At 39.3% G+C, this 19,856-nt stretch overlaps 1 protein-coding gene across 1 annotated transcript in view; it reads left to right on the forward strand.

Moving 5' to 3' along the window:
- The window catches only part of antxr2a (ANTXR cell adhesion molecule 2a), a 112,409-nt gene that overhangs the window by 17,565 nt on the left and 74,988 nt on the right, over positions 1-19,856 (forward strand). Inside the window, exons 8-10 of the mRNA XM_042487620.1 lie at positions 4,707-4,767; positions 5,941-6,036; positions 11,643-11,712. Of these exons, the coding sequence (XP_042343554.1) occupies positions 4,707-4,767; positions 5,941-6,036; positions 11,643-11,712 (227 nt within the window). The remainder of the gene's footprint in view (positions 1-4,706; positions 4,768-5,940; positions 6,037-11,642; positions 11,713-19,856) is intronic.

Consider the following 19,856-nt stretch of genomic DNA (forward strand, 5'->3'; position numbering starts at 1 on the left):
CGTTGTGTCCTCAGTTTGTAGACGGAGAAGGAAATGTCTTTGCCACTCTGTAGCAAATTAAGACGCTGGAACTGGAGCAGCTTGACAGTTAGTCACTGTCCATATGACATCCTCTTCGCTGTGTTTTTATTGTGTCAAAACTCTCAGTGCAGCAGCAGCAGCAGCAGCAGCAGCAGCAGCGCTACAATACAATAAGTGCTTTTATTTTAGAGGATAAATTCAGAAGTGTCATCTTGTCAGTGCAGTGCTGTAATCAGTGAATAGCTGTCAGAGCGTAAGAGTCCCCCTTAAACAGTGTTTATACGAAGTTTCCCAAGCAGCCTCCTCGGCCGCTGCCAGCCAATTAGTGATACTTTCCATTTGCTGCAGCTTTTAGCCGAAACGCTGTCAGCCAAGGCGGGGGTTTGTATGGCAACATTTTTACATGAATGTGAGCCCGGAGCCCCGCGGAGCGCGCTGACCTAAGCTGGACTCGCATCTGTGTCGGAGCCGACAAGGCCAGCAGTGTTTAGGAAAAAGAGCAGAAGTAAGACGGAGCTGACAGACATGCAGCTGGAGGGACGCAGAGCCAAAGGGTGTGTCCTGTTTCTGTTGTACAACAACTTTGATTGATTACGGAGCTTTTAAAACATGACTGTAAAGCAAAGGAGGCTCTGAAACTGCGGCTGAAGATGCCAGGGTGACAATGTGCAGAGTATCTCATGCCTTTTAATCTCTTCTTCTCGTGTTTAAATTTAAATGTACGTGAAATGATGTTTTTAAAATTCCAACAGTTGCATGACCCCCAAATGTCATCCAAGGTGCTCTAAACTGTGTCTCGGCGATGCATCTTCTATACTTTTTGCAGCAAAATGATAAAAAGTGATTAAAAATGCAACCACAATTCATCCAAAACACTTGTAACAGTTGCCGGACCATTATTAACCCTTTCAAACCTGGATCGACAACATTTTTCTCGTGCTGCATTCAGATGCATTTCACAAGCATTTAAACCCACATTTTTAAAAAAAGGCATTAAAAAAGAAATTGATAAAAAGTGACGAGAAAACCACCTGAAACTTAGTTTTAAAAAGAAAGATAGAAAATGATCAGAAAATGATTAAACAAAGAAAACAAAAAAATACATTTATGACAATTCAGTTTATTTAGAATTATGTCACAGAATATATGTATATTATGTTTGTGTATTATTAGAAGTTTTTGTTTTGTCAACACTTTTTTTTAAGATCATGGCCTTGTTCATCGTTGCTTTTTACTTTTCTTTTCCTGCTGATTTTCATGTAATTTTCTAGCGACATTTTACTCTTTCTTCGTTCTATTTTTCGTTAGTTTTTGTGCATTTCTTGTTTAGTTTCTGATAACCTTGCTCCCATGCTCTTGAAAGAAATCAAGCCAATTTTCCCAGTTTTCAAAGGGTTAAACATGAATAACCATGACTAGCACCCTGAAAAGGGAAAAAGGAAAAAATGACACAACCTAGAACATTGTCATCTCTCCGGAGCACGTAAATCCAGCTTGTAATAATTAACATTAAAATATGTTTAAAGACTCTGACTGAAAAAAGCGGATTTGATTATGCTTCTAAGCTGTGCTGAGCTAAGATTTATTTTTTATTTCAAGAGCACACACAGAGTCCTCTTCACAAGGTCGTCCTCCCCATTAAAGTCTTTTTTTTTTTTTTCTAAAATGTTTTGTACAAGACTGTCCTGCACAACAACAAAAAGCTCCTCGCCTCAGTCCTCGGAGGCTTCGAGCACTGTGACGCTTCCAGCATCCAAATGAAACGCGCAGCATTCCTCTCTGATTAGTAATACTGGATTCCTGACTAGTTGGCCTCCTCGCTCCTCTGTTGGATTTCGAGGATTTGAGATCATCTGTGCAGCCTTTTGCTGCAGGATCCACCCCGCCTCTGTGACCAGCACGACAAAACTCACAGAGAGAGCTCGGCAAAGTTGTATTTTAGCGCCCATTCAGGACATTTATTTATACATGTTTTTGTGCACCTCTGGGCCTTTGTTGTCTGAGCTGCGGGTAATTTGGGAAAACCCCAAATTGCAAAGTAGCCACATCGTTATCGTTAACTTCCTTCAGCTGCTGAGCAGCTGAATTTAGCGACCTGTTCTGTGACGCCAACTTCAAGATATTATTGTGACGCAGAACCTGAAGAACCTTCCCACCCAATTATTCCCCCTAAATGACTAAACCATCCTCGTCCTCTCAGAAACCCCACCAGTTACAGCGCTGGCTGCGATATTGGGATGACTTTGAGTATTTGGACGACTGCCTCCTCTTCCCCCTGCTGCCTGTAAATAATGTTTGTCACCAGATCCCAGAGAAATGAAGAGCTGCTGTTTGAGTTCAACCAAACTGAGGCCTCTAATCTCAGCGTTCAGAGCTCATATTTTATTATCTACGAAACACTGACGTCCTCCAGCCCTGATGAATGACTTAATTTACTGAAAGTTCCTTAAAAAGATCAAGAATTTGACATATTTAAAAGTAAATGCTGCTGTTCCAATTTCTCATTTTGGAGCAGAAGTTTTCACATTTTTGTACTTCACAGGAAAACATCTGGCCCCATGCAAAAAGATATATGAACAAATTTTGTCTTTTTTGTCCATTTGTATTTTTGTTTTGATAGTACCCATTGATTTCTTGGATTCACTAATATTTTCTTATTTTTCCCCACAAGTTGCTGAGAGCATTCTGACCAAGACAAGAGAGAAAAATGTTGTTTTTTTTAGGCCACATTTGGTTTCCCCATGCAAGGAACCATGAGTTTTAGATTTGGAAGGACATTTTAAAAAATGTATGTATACACGCAGCTAAACTTAGATTACGTTTTAAAGTTATTATAATGATTATTAAATTTTAGGGCTAAAGAATGCCTTTATACTTGGTTCATTGATTCAAATGTAATGTACGGTCATGTAAAACATGAAAAACAAAATGTACCCCCAAAGTTTTGGAAAAGCCATTTATCCATTTCACAAACCTGTATAATAACACATGTGTTCAAGGACCGTTCAAAATTTATAAATCTGACAATAATGTCTGTTTTTACGGTTTCTGGTTGTGATAGTTGGTGTCATTTTGGTGATTTATAAAAAACAAATATTAAAAAAAACCCAGCAGGTTTTTTAAAACCTTTTTGTTTTATAAAAAAAGCCAACTTTATTTTTCAAAAATTACCAAAAATTAAAATAAAGCCCAAATGTTCTTTAAAAATCATTTTCTGTAAAGAAAATATAATTCTTAATTTTTTCCTTCAAAAATAAAAACTTAAAATAAATAAATAAATAAATGGCCAAAATGTTGGCCAAAAAATGCCAAGATTTTGAAAACATTTACCACAAGTAGAAAAAAGCCAAAATGTTTTCTTTAAAAATTGCCAAAAAATTGAAGCAAAAATATTGCCAGAATATTTTAATCAAAAATCTTCAAAAAAAAGTCCAAATTTAAAAAAGCAAGTGATCCCTTCCAAACCTAAGACATTTTTCTTTTTTAGAAGACTGGCAATCAAATAAACAGAAAATACAGCCACATGAAGTCATTTGCACCTTCTTAAGCCAAAATAAAAAACAAAAGTCTGTCCCCAGTGCTTAAAAAAATATTCAACATGCCTCCCCTTTTCTGTACCACCCCTTCTCCTCTTATTCATATCGATCAATCCTTTAGTTATATTTAAATATTCTGTTATAATCCTGATCTGAATGAATTTTGTGTTTAAATAACATGTTTAAATAAGTTCTTGAAATGATGAAAAAGAGCAAAAAGGAGTATTGATGGTGTTTTCATAGACCGTAAAGTCTTCTGATTTTCAAAGTCGTGGAAATTAATTGGTAAAAATGTGAATAAATCCTGATCTCAACACTGCTACCAACCTGCCATTATTTAGTGTTTTGGGGTTATTCCCTCTGCTACTATGGTAAGAAAATTAAGAAAAAAAATCTAAAATTGTACATGAATGTTGCTGCATGAGGCCCAATGTCATTGCTCGGGTCCCTCCATCATTTTAAGCTGAGGCAGGCAAACAGTCATTTTTTTTTTTCCTTTTTATCTCGGGCACTGCCAAGGAAGTAATTAGACGGGGAAAATAGTGGCACAGAGGAACAGCAGCAGATCCTTTTCCTCCCAGCTGTCATCTACAACCCTCTCCCCTTTTAACGATTCCATATCAAACCATCATATTTAATAAGGCCGCTGTAAACACTCCCCTCTTCCTCTCCTCAGATTGAAGTTTCACCCAACATCAAATGAAAGGTTCAAGTGTCCTATATTGCAGTTAATATGCTTCTTTTTACCGACTGTGTACTGGGATTTGCATAGTTTGTCCTTTGTTGATTTATTGAATCACAGCGGATAGTGCGGCTCCATGACAGTGGGCTCACACAGGCCTCTTTATATGATAATGCAGGATCCCGGAGGTTTTTAATAGAACTGAGGAATGTAATAGTCTTGCATAATTTTCCCATAAAGGCTGACACAGCTGCCGTTTCTCCCTCCTGTTCTCCTCGCCGCTGATATTCAGCGCCCTTCTTTAGCCGCCAGGCCCGAATCAGGAGCGAGACATTTCTCAGGTGTTGCACCCTAATCTGTTTTCTAAACTTGACAGAGCCGATAACGGCCAGGACTTGATGTATTTATTCTTGGCCCTCGAGAGATAATGTACCCATTTCTTTTTTTTTCTTTCTCTCATCCTCCAGATATTAAAGCGATCGTGCACAGAGATCCTGAGTGTGGAGCCCTCCAGTGTCTGTGTGAACCGTGAGTGGATCCTCCTGCTGCTGTCAGTCCCTGGAGCAGGAATCCTTCTTTTTACTGCTTGCTTAGTGAACTTATGACGTCTTTCTAAGAGGAAAAATTCCTCAGTTCAGCAAGTCTGCTTAGAGACAAGGAGTGGATCAATCACGTACACCATCGCGGGACAGTCGAAATCCCCTCTGAACCTCAGAAAACTGAAATTATTTAACATTTTGCAGCTCTTCCCAGCCTCTTTGCCTGGTTCTTTTTTTTTAATTGTGGCTCGTCATAGCACAATCACAACAAGTGTTGTGAGCTTTTAAGTTTCGTGCTGCTATGAGTACTGTATTTCTACATTTCTAAGCACAAAATCCACAAAATTTAAGAAGTCGTACAAGCTCCTGCATTGCCAACAACACGGTCCTGCAAATATTTCAAAATAAAATACCTTCTGTCAACAACTGATGGGATTCTGTCGAAACATATGTTGTCAGAGGACTTTTATTTTGAAATTTAAGTTTGCGTAAAACAGACGTCTTTGTATTTCCTCATCTCTGTAATAGAGAGAGACTTTTAAACTGAGGTAAAAGGTGATATAGAGTCAATATAGTTATAGTTATTTTATCCATTTGAGAATGCATTGTGTGTATTCTATTCTGATTTTATTTTATTTTTACATGCAGCTTTTATTATGTCTATTTGTCCTCTGTGTGTTTTGATGTGAAGCACTTTGTGCATGTAAATTCTTTCTTATAAAGCACATTGGGCTGCAAATCCTGTATGAAAGGTGCTTTACAGATACAGTTTATTATAATTATTATTGTTTTATTATTTATTTTTATAATTATTATATTTTCAATTAAATTCAATTCAGAAAAACTTGCTGTTGATACTTCCAGCCATCTCAGAACTTGAATATTACTTTGAAATCATTAGATTTTTTTTTTTTTTAAATCCCTTCACCAAAGATGGTCTGGTTTCTTACATTTTTATTCATATTCATGAAACTTTTTATATTACAGCAGTCGTCGTTTTTTAAACAGTAGGCGGTAAAAGTAAATGAAAACACGATTGCCTGATGTCAGATCGTATCTGTTGGTGTACAGTAACCAGATACACACAAGAAGAAACTCTACATCTGTAATATTTGTGGGTTCCTCCTCTCAGTCTTATCTCGTGTTTATTTACATTCCACAGAGTCCTTCGACATCGTCCTCAGAGGGAACGGCTTCACTCTGGGCCGCAGCAATGAAGGCGTCGTCTGCAGCTTCATCGTCGACCAGCAAACCTTCAGTAAGTGCTGCAAATAAATGGCTATAGTACATCCTGCATTCATATCTAGAGCAGAGTCTGATAAAGGGTAAGTTTGGTAGTTTTAAGTGAATAATGTGGACAACAGTTTTTGAAATGTGTTGAGTATAGAGTGAGACTGCTGCAAAACAGGCTGCAGTGTAACCACTCTGGCATGCTTGCACCGTCAGTATACATCCACTAAGAGTGCTGTTTTTGCCACTGACAGGCTCAGAATGTTTTTGTGAGTGAGCACATTTCCATTAACTGCGCAAATTGAAATTGCGATTTTGAAAGGCCATATTTTGCAAAACTGCAATGGGATGCGACTTTATGGATGCCAACCACCTTTAAACCCAATAAAGAAGAAAAAGTACAACAAAGTCATATGACGTTATACAAAACGTGACTCGTTATGTCAGAGATCTTGTTAACTCTTGCACGAGACAAAGAAATTACAGCAATATTAGATCGGCTTTTTTAGGTGGCTGCAATAGAAATAAAACTGCCAATGTTTTGGACAACGATCGCCATGGTTACTGGAGTGTTATTGCGAGAGGAGAGTTGCGTAACATCGCGAGAGAAGTCACATAATGTCGCTCAATTGAAATGCGGTCACCGCGCAATTGTGTTTCATCAAAATTTCGAAAATATTGCTTTCATTTTGCACAAATCTGTAATGGAAACCCAGCTGCTGTTTGACAATTTTAAATTTTTTATTTTTTTTTTAAAGAGCAAAAACGGCCTTGAAATCGCCATCGCCAAACCCACCATCCATGAGTCCATGAAAGCAAACAGTGATTCTGTCGGCGTTAAACACACTTCCTCAAAGTTCAAACGAAACACATCAAAACTCATGGAAGCCATTTGGGTCATGTTTCCTCTATTCCAACAGTCACCAACTCTGGTATGGTTAAAATTAACCCTTAATTTACCAAACTAAATTGTGGAAATATGTTTTTGTTTTTTTTGTTTTTGTATATCAGTCTGTGGAGTGAAGCTTTGGAACAGTTTTAATATGGAGCAAATATATAGCAAATATAAAGCAGCTTAAAACAGTTGATTGAAACGTGATTTTAACGAGGTACAGGGATGAAGAGATTGCTCGCCAAACACCAGGTGTTTTCACAGATTACTGTTTATTTATTTGGTTACTTAATATTCATTTTTCCCTAGTTTATCTTCCTCTGTTTTTCTGTAAATAATAATGACTCTCAACATGCCAGAATGAGTGTTTATTTAAATGGAGTCTGGTAGAATTGGCAATAGTGTTTTTGGGGCTGTTTCTGGTTAAACAAAAAGGATCTTACCCTTTAACAGAGAAGTATATATCTTTGTACGAATTCTTTTCTCAGACATTTAGAATAACAATCTGAGACTGTGAGTGGCGAAAAATAAGCACAAATAAGCAGAGTGTTATTTGTTTATTTGTTAGGATTCCCGTTAGCTGTGCCCTCAAGCACAGCTGTTCTTAAAAGTGCAAACCTGCTCAGAGTGGTTACACTGCAGCATGCTTAGCAGCTGCTCTTGCTCAAAACTGGACCAATTTTGAAAATTGTGTTTGTCACGGGGTCAAGTTTAAAAAGCACCAAATTCATTCTCTCACCAAAGAGCTCCCCTAGGATCATGCTCCTAAACTCCTGAGCTCAAACTGCAGCTATAAAGTGTTAATTTAACACACGTTTTTCTTCGTTTCTGTCGATATTCCACATATTCTGCAGCTAAAACTGCACACTGACTTTTCTCCCCACACGTATAAGGCAGTTTCTGAAGTTTCTTTTTTCTTATCACTATGAATAAACAAAAAAAATCCAAATGTGGAGTCACATGATAAATTCCTCCGGCCCCCACTGATATTAACTTAACTGTAATGTGTTTTTAAAAAGAAGGACATTTGTCATTATAGTAATGAACCCTTTATATTTTATACAAGATCTGTTTAAAACTTCTGTCAGTTAATCCGATATGAGCCGAAGTTTGACTGGATTAGAAAACGTCTATGTGTGAGCTTAATTCAGACCAGAAGTTAAAGTTTTTTTACTTTTCTGTTTGGTGTCTATAATAAAGGAAAGCTTTATTTTTTCACCAAACAGACCCACATTGCTACTTGTTAGTCGTACAGCTGACTGCAACACAGATCCTGCAGCCTGCAGTCATGTGCTGTTCACAGTAACAAAGACAAAGAATTCAGTGCTACTAAATTTGTCAAACAAGGAAGTCATTAGTGCAGTTTGAATCTCATGCATTACTGATAAAACCACAAAGGCTCACATGTGGACTTCTGCAGAACTCAAGACTCTGAAGGGGATTACCACATTTCATAGTGTCCTAATATAAGACATAGAGATGGAGAAGTTGGCATGGCAGTGAGCACTGTGTCCTTTGTGAAGGCATTATATGTACTTAAACTTTGTCCAGGTAGCTTTCCTGTTCCACACACAATATGACTCAGGCAATTGTTTTTATTCTCATTATAATGATTTTTTATTGAAAAGTTACAGAGATACTAGCTGTTTATTTAATCTTTGAGCACTGCTTTCAACCACGTCATAGTAGAAGCCTTGACCTTCAAATTCACCATAACTTGCCACCTTTTAATAGCTTTCAGTCTTTAGCTGCACTCATAATCGTCAGCACTGCAAATTTGAACTTTTGCAATGCAGCGCATCACATTTATCAGCGCAGGATTGGAAAACAAACCACATTGCACGTGCAAAAGTTATTTTTCTGCTGTAATCGGATCACAGCTGAAAGGTGGATATAGAGCACATTACAATAGGTGTCAACCAATGTTGGTTTTACAAGGCTGATATTGATACTGATATTGATTATGAGTAGTTAATGAGACCGATAACTGATATTTAGAACAGATATGCATTTGCACTAAAGATGAAAATCTTTATATTTTTTAATATTTAGAATTTGGCATACAACAAACCATACACAACTCAACATCAGATAGAGAGTTCCCAGCATTTTTTTAAGTCAAGTAAAAATGTAAATAAAAAATAGGTAAATAAAAAGTTTTACAAGGTAAAAGTTCCTCATATACTGACGCTTTCTTTGCACTTTTTAATTCATTAATTTTATCAGCGATCATTAAAAAAAATGCTGATACAGATAATCCGCAAAATGCTAAATATCGGCTTCAATAATCGTCCAGGCTGAAACTGTCGACCCCTGTGTACCAAAACATTCAGTCTTCATCGCAGCGACACAGGTTTGATCCCAGCCTGCGCCTTTTGCTGCACGTCATCCCCTCTTTCTCCCACATTCACTATCAACTAGAGGCAAAATGCTCCAAAAATAATCTAAATAAAATTTAAAAAACAACCTCAACAACGGTTTCTGGATGTCACAGTAGCACAAAACGGCGTCTAGTTTTGCGAGTTTTCCAGGTGTTCAGCAGTCAGAGAAATGGTGACCGTCGAAGAGAGCGAGAAACGGCAAACAGAGCTCAGCAGGAGTCAACACAGTCTGACACAGCCGACCCTGAGCCGACCAACAAAACCCTGATCACGCTGAACGCCACTCGGCTAACGGCTTAACGGCCAGGTTTCAGCTGTTTGTGGAAGACGGGGATCGGATCACCCGAGACGCGTGTTAATACCAGATGTAAACAGGACCGGATCCTCCGTTGTCCGACAGTTCATTCAGTGTGGTGCAGCACGTTAACCGACATGATATACGTGTGACGCGGCGCTCTGATCTCTGCTGTACGTGAAAACAAGACCAGATGTCAGCGGGGTCGGCCTGCGGCGTTGTGACCTCTCTGTGTGTGCGGAAGGTCGGCGCTCAGAGGAACGACAAACCCCTGTCCCAACATGTCTGTTATCTCACAGCGGCTCTTTATCTCCGTATACGATGAGAACAGAAGAAAGGAGGCTATGTAGGTCACTGTGCTCCTTATTTTGAGCTCGCAGTCTGTTCTGTCGAGAAATCCTTTTTCAGGAAGCAAACGGGATTTGGCACCGAGAGCCAATCTTTTCAAGCTCTCATTTGGCCGTGGGATCTGTGGGATCGGCGATTGCCAATGACAACACTTCCCTCCTTGACAAGTTATTTTTGATTTTTCAACATTTCAACTTGAGTAAAACACTTGAGCATATTTTTTTTCCCCCTTTTAAAAAAGAACTCTCCGAATCAGGAAGTGGCCATTAGCAGATGTCTTCCTGTTAGTCCTTTCTCAGTTTAGGCTGTCTCACATTCGCCCACTTGGGGCTATTTATTCCCTTATTGGCTTTTGCATGTGTTCAGCCCAGACCTTTCTAACAGTGGGGCACCTTATAATTATGGACAGGCATCATGGCGACTATGGAACACACACACCGCATATGTGGAACAGATGCCACAGTCTTCATCACCGAGTCAGCCGCAGCCCCGAGCAGACAGGCAGGGGGAAAAAATAATATCAATAATCTCAACGACCTGCGTGGATGAAGATGTGTCAGGCCTCTGTTAACCTGTGCTGATGAACACACACACACACACACACACACACACACACACACACACACACACACACACACACCCTCGCACACACACACAAACACAGATCATAATCCAGTCTGTCATCCTTTCCTGTTTTTTTAACCTTTATGCAACTCCCAGTGATACAAGAGTGCTGAAATGTCAAACATATGACGCAAAACATGATGTTCATATTATCATAAATCATACATATTATTATATTTAACTGATATTTAGTTTGAACGTATTTCAATGATCCTTCCCATGCAGTGCAAACGCTTGTTAATTGCTGGCGTATTGAGCTCTTTCTACTTAAATTTGGTAAAACTGAGTTGATAAAATGGATCTTGTAATACTGCTCATAAAAGCTGTGGCTTTGTTTCATGTTAAAGTAAATTAAATTGAGCATTTAGAAATAACTAAATTGTTTGCAGGTTGGCATTACAATGATGAGATCAGTATCTCAGAACCGAATCTTGTTTTTTCATAGCAAAGCAAAGTGTTTATGTGATTTTGACTATTTTTAAGTAAACGCTTTCTTTTTTCTAAAATATTTTTTTATTGAGGTTCTGGCCATGATTACATGTACTTCCAGTTCAGAATATTTACACAACCACTTTTTTAGGAGTTTTTGAACTACCTTAAGCAAAACACAAAACACCACACACACACCACTAAACTAATTTCATAAAAGGGTTAGACTAAATTGAGGGGAAATTCTCTTATTGCAGCTACTGACGAATAGAAAACGGGTTGAATCAAAGTAAACTTGACAAAAAATGCAAGACACAAAGAACGGTAGAAAAATAAAGTAAAAACACGACTATTCACAGTAAGAATAAAGACTATATACACCACACTACGTGAAAATTACTTGGAAATGTCATAGAGTGTTTCGGTATAAAATAATTCGATATAACCAAGTCCAGTCTGGAGGAGTCCACAGTGTCAAAGGCGGGTTAAAATTTGTCGACATTGTCATGAAGAGTGTACCAGTCATCCAGTCCAAGTGTGTCCTTAAAAATCCAAAATTTGAGAAAAACACAAATTTAATGCCGCTGAAATTTACAAATGGTCCTTTTCTGCTTATTTAGAGCAAATTCTGACGTGCTGTTTTGTCTTCTTGTGTTTCTTTACAGATCATAAACCGAGCACCGTGCGCAATGACTATCTGCTGTGTCCGGCACCAAAACTCTATGAAGTAGGACAGTAAGTAGCCAATGAGATTTTTTGTTATACGAGAGTGCTGGTGGAGCATGTTGGTGCTGGATATGGGTAAAATATTGACTATTTAAATCAGATCTTCATATATCGCTATCATATTTTGGCTTATCATAGAGCCTACTGCTGATAAAGTGTATATAAGTCCCACTGGGACATAAATAAAGACATAAAGCATAAAATAAAATTAAATAAAATGTGCAAACAATACAAAAATAATTAAAGAATAAATAAATAAAAAACAACATAATACAATAACAAAGCAATAAATAAAATGTTAAAAGCAGTCACAGTTTAAATCAGTCAGGATTCAAGGTATACTTTAATTAATTCAAAGTATGTGGTGCAAAATATAAAAGCAGTCTTTCCCAAGGTTTTCCAAAATAACTGATAGATTTTATGATGGCAGCGTTTCTATAGATGAATTCATTTTTTGATCTTGGCATGTAGACAACAGGAAAAGTGTGAAATTTTAATGACAAGCATCTTACTGTGAACCCCAGCATCTACATATGGGACCATATGAATATGACCAGATAAAATTTACCGTGTTCACCTATAAATCATTATTTTGCCTTTGATTAGTGAAGAAAAGACAAGCAATCAGCTTTTATAGCTGCATCAAAATCAAGAGGCTTGATGCAGCCGGCAGAGTGAATCTTTCTTCCTCTGTAAGAGATGCTTCCTCTCTCCTACTTTACCGATCTCACAACTCTTTCAAAACCACATTTTATTTCCTCTTTTCCTCATTTCCGCATTTTGGAATTTTTGGCATTTTGGCAATTTTGCACTGCTCTCCTCTGTGTTTCCAAGTCGTTTTGTTTCTGTTCTTTATGTGATTCACCCGCATCTCTCGTATATTTATATAAGACATTTCAATCCTCTGGGTTTTCTTGCTCTTACATGCACAGTTTTTCTCTTTTCTCCCGTGCCAATAAACAACTCCTAAATCTATAGATTAGCTGTATGTTAAAACAGTAGATGTAGGGATGAAGAGTTTGGTGTAGCGTAAAGACGCAGTAAACATTGTCGACGGAGCCCGACAGAAAAACACTCCATACATACAACCCAGCAAGATTTAAGTGAAAACAGTGTAAATATGCATTTATTCCTGGCTGCATAGCTATTGTTTGATTTTCAACGTCATCTCTTATAATCCCAAACCATAACAGATGATCGCTAAGGCATTCTAGATGGAACAACAGATTTTAATGTCCTCGATGACTGCAATCCAATCAAAAATGTATGATTATGAGTGCCGCTGGCTCCTGGAGGTCTTTGAGCTCTAAAACAGATTATGTATCATATGATGACGACGATGCTGTAACTACTCCGAATCAACTTGAACCTCACCTCGCATAATCCTCTCATATAACATCCAAACTGCTCATGATAACATGTTTTTCTGCCAGATGCTGAGCGACAGCGATGAAAGAGGAACATGAGTTTTTGAAGGGATGGAAAACATGAAGTTAGATGTGTTTTCACTTCTATTTGTTTTTTTGCTGGTTTGCAGATTTTTTAAAGGAGTTTTAAATTCTCAAATTAGATAAAGGCTCTACCAACAATAGATCTATGAATACTGAATACATTTTGCATTATGAGCGGACACATGCACTCTCACATCGAAAAATATATTTTTGCCCCCCTATGTCGATGCATACACAGTCCTGTGCAGTGCAAACTGTATTTACAGTACAGAGACACATGCATTTAAACTTTTACAAAATCTTTTTGTCCATTCAGTTGTTTATATGTTCTTTATATACATTTTGCATGTCTAGCTGTTTTGTTCCTATTAAATAAACACATAAGATAAATAAATAAATGGGAAGATAAATGGCCACTAGGAATCTATTAGGTAATTTGTTTTGGTGTTGAGTTTTTTTTTTTGTTCCTGTTTTTAAGTTTGTGCTGTTATCTCTAACTAAAATACCATTATACCGTGATCATTTTTGAGATGCTTAACATAACATGAAAATTTCATACTTTTGCAACCTGAAATACTATACGTGACATCTTTTTCCAGCTGACATTGCTTTCAGAAAAACAGGACAGTCACACAGTGCCGTGAAATCGATTTTCCTCACTCATCACTGTGAAGAAAATGCAACTTTTTAAATACAGCTGGTCTTCCAGCAGCAGCTACTGGAGAAGTGTCCCTTTGTGCTTTATCCAGAAATCAAGAGAGCAAAACAGAATCTGATATCTTTCATACAGCTCGCCAAGGACGCAGTAAAAAGATGAACTTGAGCAGCTACATCTGTAAGCCACAGGCCTACAGCGCCTGCCACGACCTGATAGGACCTGAGCCGCTGCTGATGCTACGTGCACGCCATTTGCAAAAGGCCTGCTTAATTAACTCTTGGCTGCCGATGGTGACCCATTAAGTAGTTAGCTGGTACGGGCGGTGAGTAAACACATCTGCTGGAGGGGCTTTAAAAGGATGTGCGACAGATGCAGCCATTCCCTTTTCCACGCTCCCCATTTAAATAATTCACCATGCACTGACAATCCCTGCACCCAGGACCACCTGCATGGAACAGCGGCGCCCGGAAACTTCCGTCTCCGTCCATCTGTCTGCTTCTGCTCCATCACCGCTACGGGCGCACAGGGCGCTCCGTTAACACGGCTCTACTCAGCCGAAGAAGAATCGCCTTCCATCTCCCCGTTCTCTCTTTTTAACCATGTTTTCTTCCACGTGAGGCCTTCTCCTCAGTGCTGCTTGAATTTCTGTCGTGACCTCATTGACGTGGATTGCCGGGGAACATATTTCAGATGCAGCAGTCACTTGAGTCGAGGTGCTCAGCTGCAGCTTCCCGTCCCAACGGGAACTCTGAGCAGGCGGCTCCAACATTCAGCCTGGATGTCCAGGAATCACAGCGTCCTCAGTTGGTCATCGAGCTGTGTAGGAGCACTCACGGCGGAGGCATCATCTGTGCTGACAGCTGCGGCATCAGGCTAGAAACACTGGCATCTGCTGATGCCCTTCCTTCCCTCCCTCCCCCTCCTCCTCCTCCCCGCTCTGTGTATCCCCATCAGGAGACCCAGCATCCCCTGCTGGGGCGTCGATGGAGAGGTTAAGTGGCTGCGCTCTTGCAGCAGCATGTCCTCACCTGGTGTTTTCACAATAACGGTGGAGGGTAAAAAATAACTGAGGGGGGAGTCGACACCTGCCTGACAGAGCAGGTATAGTATCTAATGCTAATGCTCGTCAATAATGAAACAGTTCGTCCCAGGGCTGCTGCTAGCGGAGGCATCGCTCCATCTGCGTCAGCGGGGGTATGAAGATGTCCTGCTGTTTGATTGTTCTCCGTGTTGCGGGACAGACATGTTGGATGTGCACTGATTTGATGTCACATGATGAAACTGGAGCAAGCTATCTTTGATTGAGTGATGTAAGGAGCAACTTGTCAGCTTTAGATCTTACATGTGCAGTGAAGGATGATTCAAGCTCTTCTTGGTACTGGAATACAAGGACTCCACCCAAATTATGTCAGACAAATTAGATTTGGCAGTTCAGACGAATATTGGATTTTGGAGAGTTTGAACAGGGTTTGGCGAGACATTCACAGTGACATTGATGTTCACATAATTTGGTGAACAAGCCAGCATTCTGAGCTGATGTTGCTACGCTGATGATGGATGAAATTGTGCAGCATTTTTTGTCGACATCAGCCAAACAAAAGCATGAGACTTTTGTATGAAGTTACTGTGAGCTGTGAATTCCTCATTTCTGAGCAGATGGCAGAAGGTAACGTTATCTCAGAGCCTGACTGGAAAAGGCCTGGTTTCCTCAAGACAGCTTCCTCCGGCTCTCTGACTCACCCTGCGTTTGAGTCTGCAGCTTCCTGTATTGCTGAGCAAAGTGGCAGAAAAGAGAGCTTTCGCCTGGAATACACTGCACGTGTGAGCAGTGCGTGATGGTGAATATGCTCAGCGTGTAGCTATGTTTAGGCCAAAAAGAAATACTACTTGGTGATGGTTGGGAAAATGTTTTGAAGATACATTCCCAAATAGAAACACAGTGTTGTCTCTGCAAAAAATACAACCAGTCATCATTGCACTATCCCTACTGGAAAAAAAACAGTGATGGGCTCCTAAAAACACCCACTTTTGGTGCCTAAAAAGCAAATGGAAACACAGTGATGACTCGCTTTGTTGTTTGTGGTCTTCAACGTGGCGTGCTTCTCAACATGCCGTCCACCATCGCTTCCACCTCCCGAAAACAAATTCAGCTCATATATTACATCACACTCGAATGAATTATGTAGGGATTGGGATCGAAATACAGTTCTGTTGAGGACCTGGTTCCGCTTTTTTGGAAACCTGAAAATCGATAACGTTTTAGTTCCATAAGGTTTCATGGTGATGTGTTTAAGTTCAGCTCGGTAAAATGAGTATTAGGCAAAGATAAGTAACACCGTCATGATATGTTCAAATGTGACATCAAAATTAGTTTTTGGCGAGAAACTTGAATAATTCATTTGTGTGGGTGAGAAATTAGTTTTCCCAGCAATATAAAATGGATAGTAGAGAAGGAATTATAACCTGTTTAACATCCTATTATGAACTCTAATTATTTTTATAATACATAATTAAAACTACTGATGCCAAGATCTTTCAAAGTAAGTATAAGAATTAAAATACAATAATTAATTTTTCTAAATCTAAATCACTAAAAACATGAGTGAAAGTGGCAGGAAAACAGTTCCCATTCTTTCAATATGACAATACGTTTTTTGTTAAAAACGTATTTTTGCCTCATCTTTAAGGAGTCTAAATTATGGTATCAAAATCAATAAAAATGAAGGATCCCTACTGATATGATACGTATGAAACGTGCAGATGTAACTGATTTGTGGTTTGCAGAAACATACAAACAGCCAACAGTTTCTTCTGGTGACTGAGCTGACAACTCACTGGAGTGCTCCTCTTAAGTTTTCAGCTGTCATGTCACAAAGCATCACTTTATTTTAATTCGGTGCCATCAGTCAGTTTGTTCGAGTGCACGTCACTCTTTCCAAATGGTGAATGTCTCACTCTGGAGCACAACTTCCCCTCTGGTCCCCAGGCTTTTCTGAGGCCGAGTTTCCTCGCCTCCGTCACAACTTCTGCCACACAAACCGCTGCAGAGTGATGACTCCTGGATGCCGAGTGACAGGCCCTGCATATGCTCTGCCGTGAATTATTCAGCCTCCTCAATTTTCACATCTTTAAGGGAAGTTTGAAAGCCATTAGCGTCACCATTGTCAGCCGCTCCAGCTGTATCGCATCACCAAAGCTTAGCGTCACGGCGGGCTTACTTTCTGACAGATTATAGCGAGCCAGGGGACAAAGTATTTCCAACGTGGAGCCAGAGATCTGCAGCGGGAAGAAGCCTTCTGCCATTCAACTGGTGTCCCTGGGAGCCCGCATCACTCTCTACCCAAATTTTGAGTGATCCCTCGGCCCCGTGACAATCTGCCCTCTCATCTCCTATTTATTCAAACATCACCATCGACCCACCAAGCAGCTGCAGCTCTCTCCTCAGTGTCGCTCGCTGCACTTTCATTGTGGCAAAGTTGAATGACAGCAGGCGTCGTTTTAAATGATTTATCCGGTTCTTTTGTAAAGTCACTAAGTTTTTTTCATTCTTTTCATACCTTTTTGACCCTCTTTGTTACCTGTTTGTGCTTTGCATAACTCACTAACAGCCCTTTTGCAAAAAAAAAAAGCAGAATTTAGAGCATAAACCTTCCCGAAAAACTGCGATTAACAATTTTCACCATCAATGTGTTTTTAATTATTTCGTCCATACGATGTCAAAATATAATGAAAAACACCCGTTATAACTCTGGATTCCTTAGCAGAATCTTCCAATTTCTTGTTTGGTCCACAAATCCAAATATTTTAGTTCACACTGACATGAAGCCTAGATATTCAGCAGCTCCTCCCATATGACAAGCTAGAAAGCATCAAATTTTGGGCGTTATGTTTTTGGGCTGTCAGTCCATCGCTTCCTTTGAATGAGACTTTGTTCATATTTGGCACAAACACTGACTTGGATTCAACAATGCACTGATTTGACTCTGGTGGTCACAGGTCAAGGTCACTGTGACCTTGTCTTTTTCATTCTTTTTAGCTCAGTATCTCAAGAACACCTTGAGACAGTTTCCTTAAATTTGGCACAAATGTTAACTTAAGAATGGACTGATTAGAATTTCGTGGTCAAAGGTCAAGATCACTGTGACCTTGTCTTTGTCATTTTTGTGAATGTAAAATCTAAAGTCTGCTTAAAATTACTTCAAATTTGAGGAAAAATTGCTGTTTGGACTTAATAATGAACTGATTTAAATTTGGTCTATCGTGAAGGCAATATCTCAAGAAATACTTGAGGGAGTTTTCGTTAAAAACTAGTAGTAGTAGTAGTTAACACTAACATCCACTTAGACTCATGAATGAACTGATAAGAATTTGGTGGTCAAAGATCAAGGTCAATGTGACCTTGCTTCCATCTCATTCTTGTGAAAGAAATATCTCAAGAAATTCTTGAGGCAATTTATTCAAATTTGGCACAACTGTCAACATGGACTCTAGGATTAACTGACTCAATTTTGGTGGTCAAAGGTCATGGTCACGGTGACCTTGCATTCTTCTCTTGCTTCTGAACACAATATCTCAAGAACCCCTTGAGGGAGTTTCCTCAAATTTGGCACGAACGGCCACTTGGACTTAACGATGAAATCAATCAAATTTGGTGGTCTAGTCAAGTTAACTATGACCTTGGGTCTGACACATTCTTGTTTATGTGATATCTCAAGAAGGCCTCGAGGGAGTTTCCTCAAATTTGGCACATACATCCACGGGGACTCAATAATGAACTGGTTAGAATTTGGCGGTCGAAGGTCCTTAAAACAAAATTTCACACAAATGTCAAAAAGGGTAAAATGATTAAGTGATATTATATATCTGAAAGGTCAAACATTAACTTCACTGTAATGTCAGTTCTGCAAACACACAACAATACTTCTCTGGCTGTTATTAAACATCATATCTCAGGAACAGAAGGGGAGACATTTGGTCAGATACTGACTTGGTGACATTAATCTTGAACTTGTGCTGATTGTGGATCTTCTGTGTGAAACATTCATGTTTTCACAAACACGATTGTAAACTCGAAGTGCAATTTGACTGTTGCGCAGTTACATACAACCACGAGGCTTTAATTCTAGTTTTTGGACAAATGATTTAAAGAATTAGGTTATTAACAAAATAGATTAAATTTTCCATAGAGCGACTGACTAATCATTTCAGCACTTATTGTAATACACTGGTACAGAAAAACCACTTCAAATAGACATTGTCACCCAATTACTAATCATTCTTTTAATATTCCTGGAAGTTAAATTGTGAAAATGAGAAGAGCATGTGTGACTTATGCCTCTGTGCTGGAGCAGATTCTGCCTACTCAACAGTAACTCGCTAAATTAGCAGTCAGTGTCTGCGGGAGGAAGAGAAAAGGCCTCGCTGACTATGGTTGGGTTGCGGTGCGTTAAGGATGTCCGGCGCTGTCAGCGAGGGGAGGGCGTTTGTCAGTGTAACTCGCTTGGGAGCTTTCCTCCTTCACACGCCGAGGTCCACACCTCCAGCTTGATTAACAACCTGCCCACCATTATCGCGGATTGAGGGTGTCAGCTAAATTAGCCTCTCCCCTCACCCATTCAGCACGAGCACTTAGTTAACATGCAAGGACCTGGAACGGCTCCGCTGAGCTGCAGAGGCGTGCAGCGATTCGTGAATCCACAGCGGACACAAAGGGATGTTTTCTGAGAGAACCCAACTGGTTCACACTCAAAAATGAGGACTTTTAATATATTTCATAGTGTTCTCGTGTGTTGAGAATTAAAAAATGTATGTGAAAGAAAGTAAAAGGCAGAAAAGTGCTTTCATTAATGGGCGTGCACAGTCGAACGTCCTCTGAACAGATAAGAAGGATCAGGTGCAAATCAGTTAACCAAACCAGCAGATCAGAGTGTGTAAAACACAGATCTAGAAATCAAACATTTAATAAACAAAAAACATATTTTTTGCATCAGACTGAAAGCTATTTGGCTTTTTTAACTGTAAAACCTGTCGGGGAAACTTTTATG

The sequence above is a fragment of the Plectropomus leopardus genome, chromosome 6 (genome assembly GCF_008729295.1).
Source record: "Plectropomus leopardus isolate mb chromosome 6, YSFRI_Pleo_2.0, whole genome shotgun sequence".
Taxonomy (NCBI): Eukaryota; Metazoa; Chordata; class Actinopteri; order Perciformes; family Serranidae; genus Plectropomus; species Plectropomus leopardus.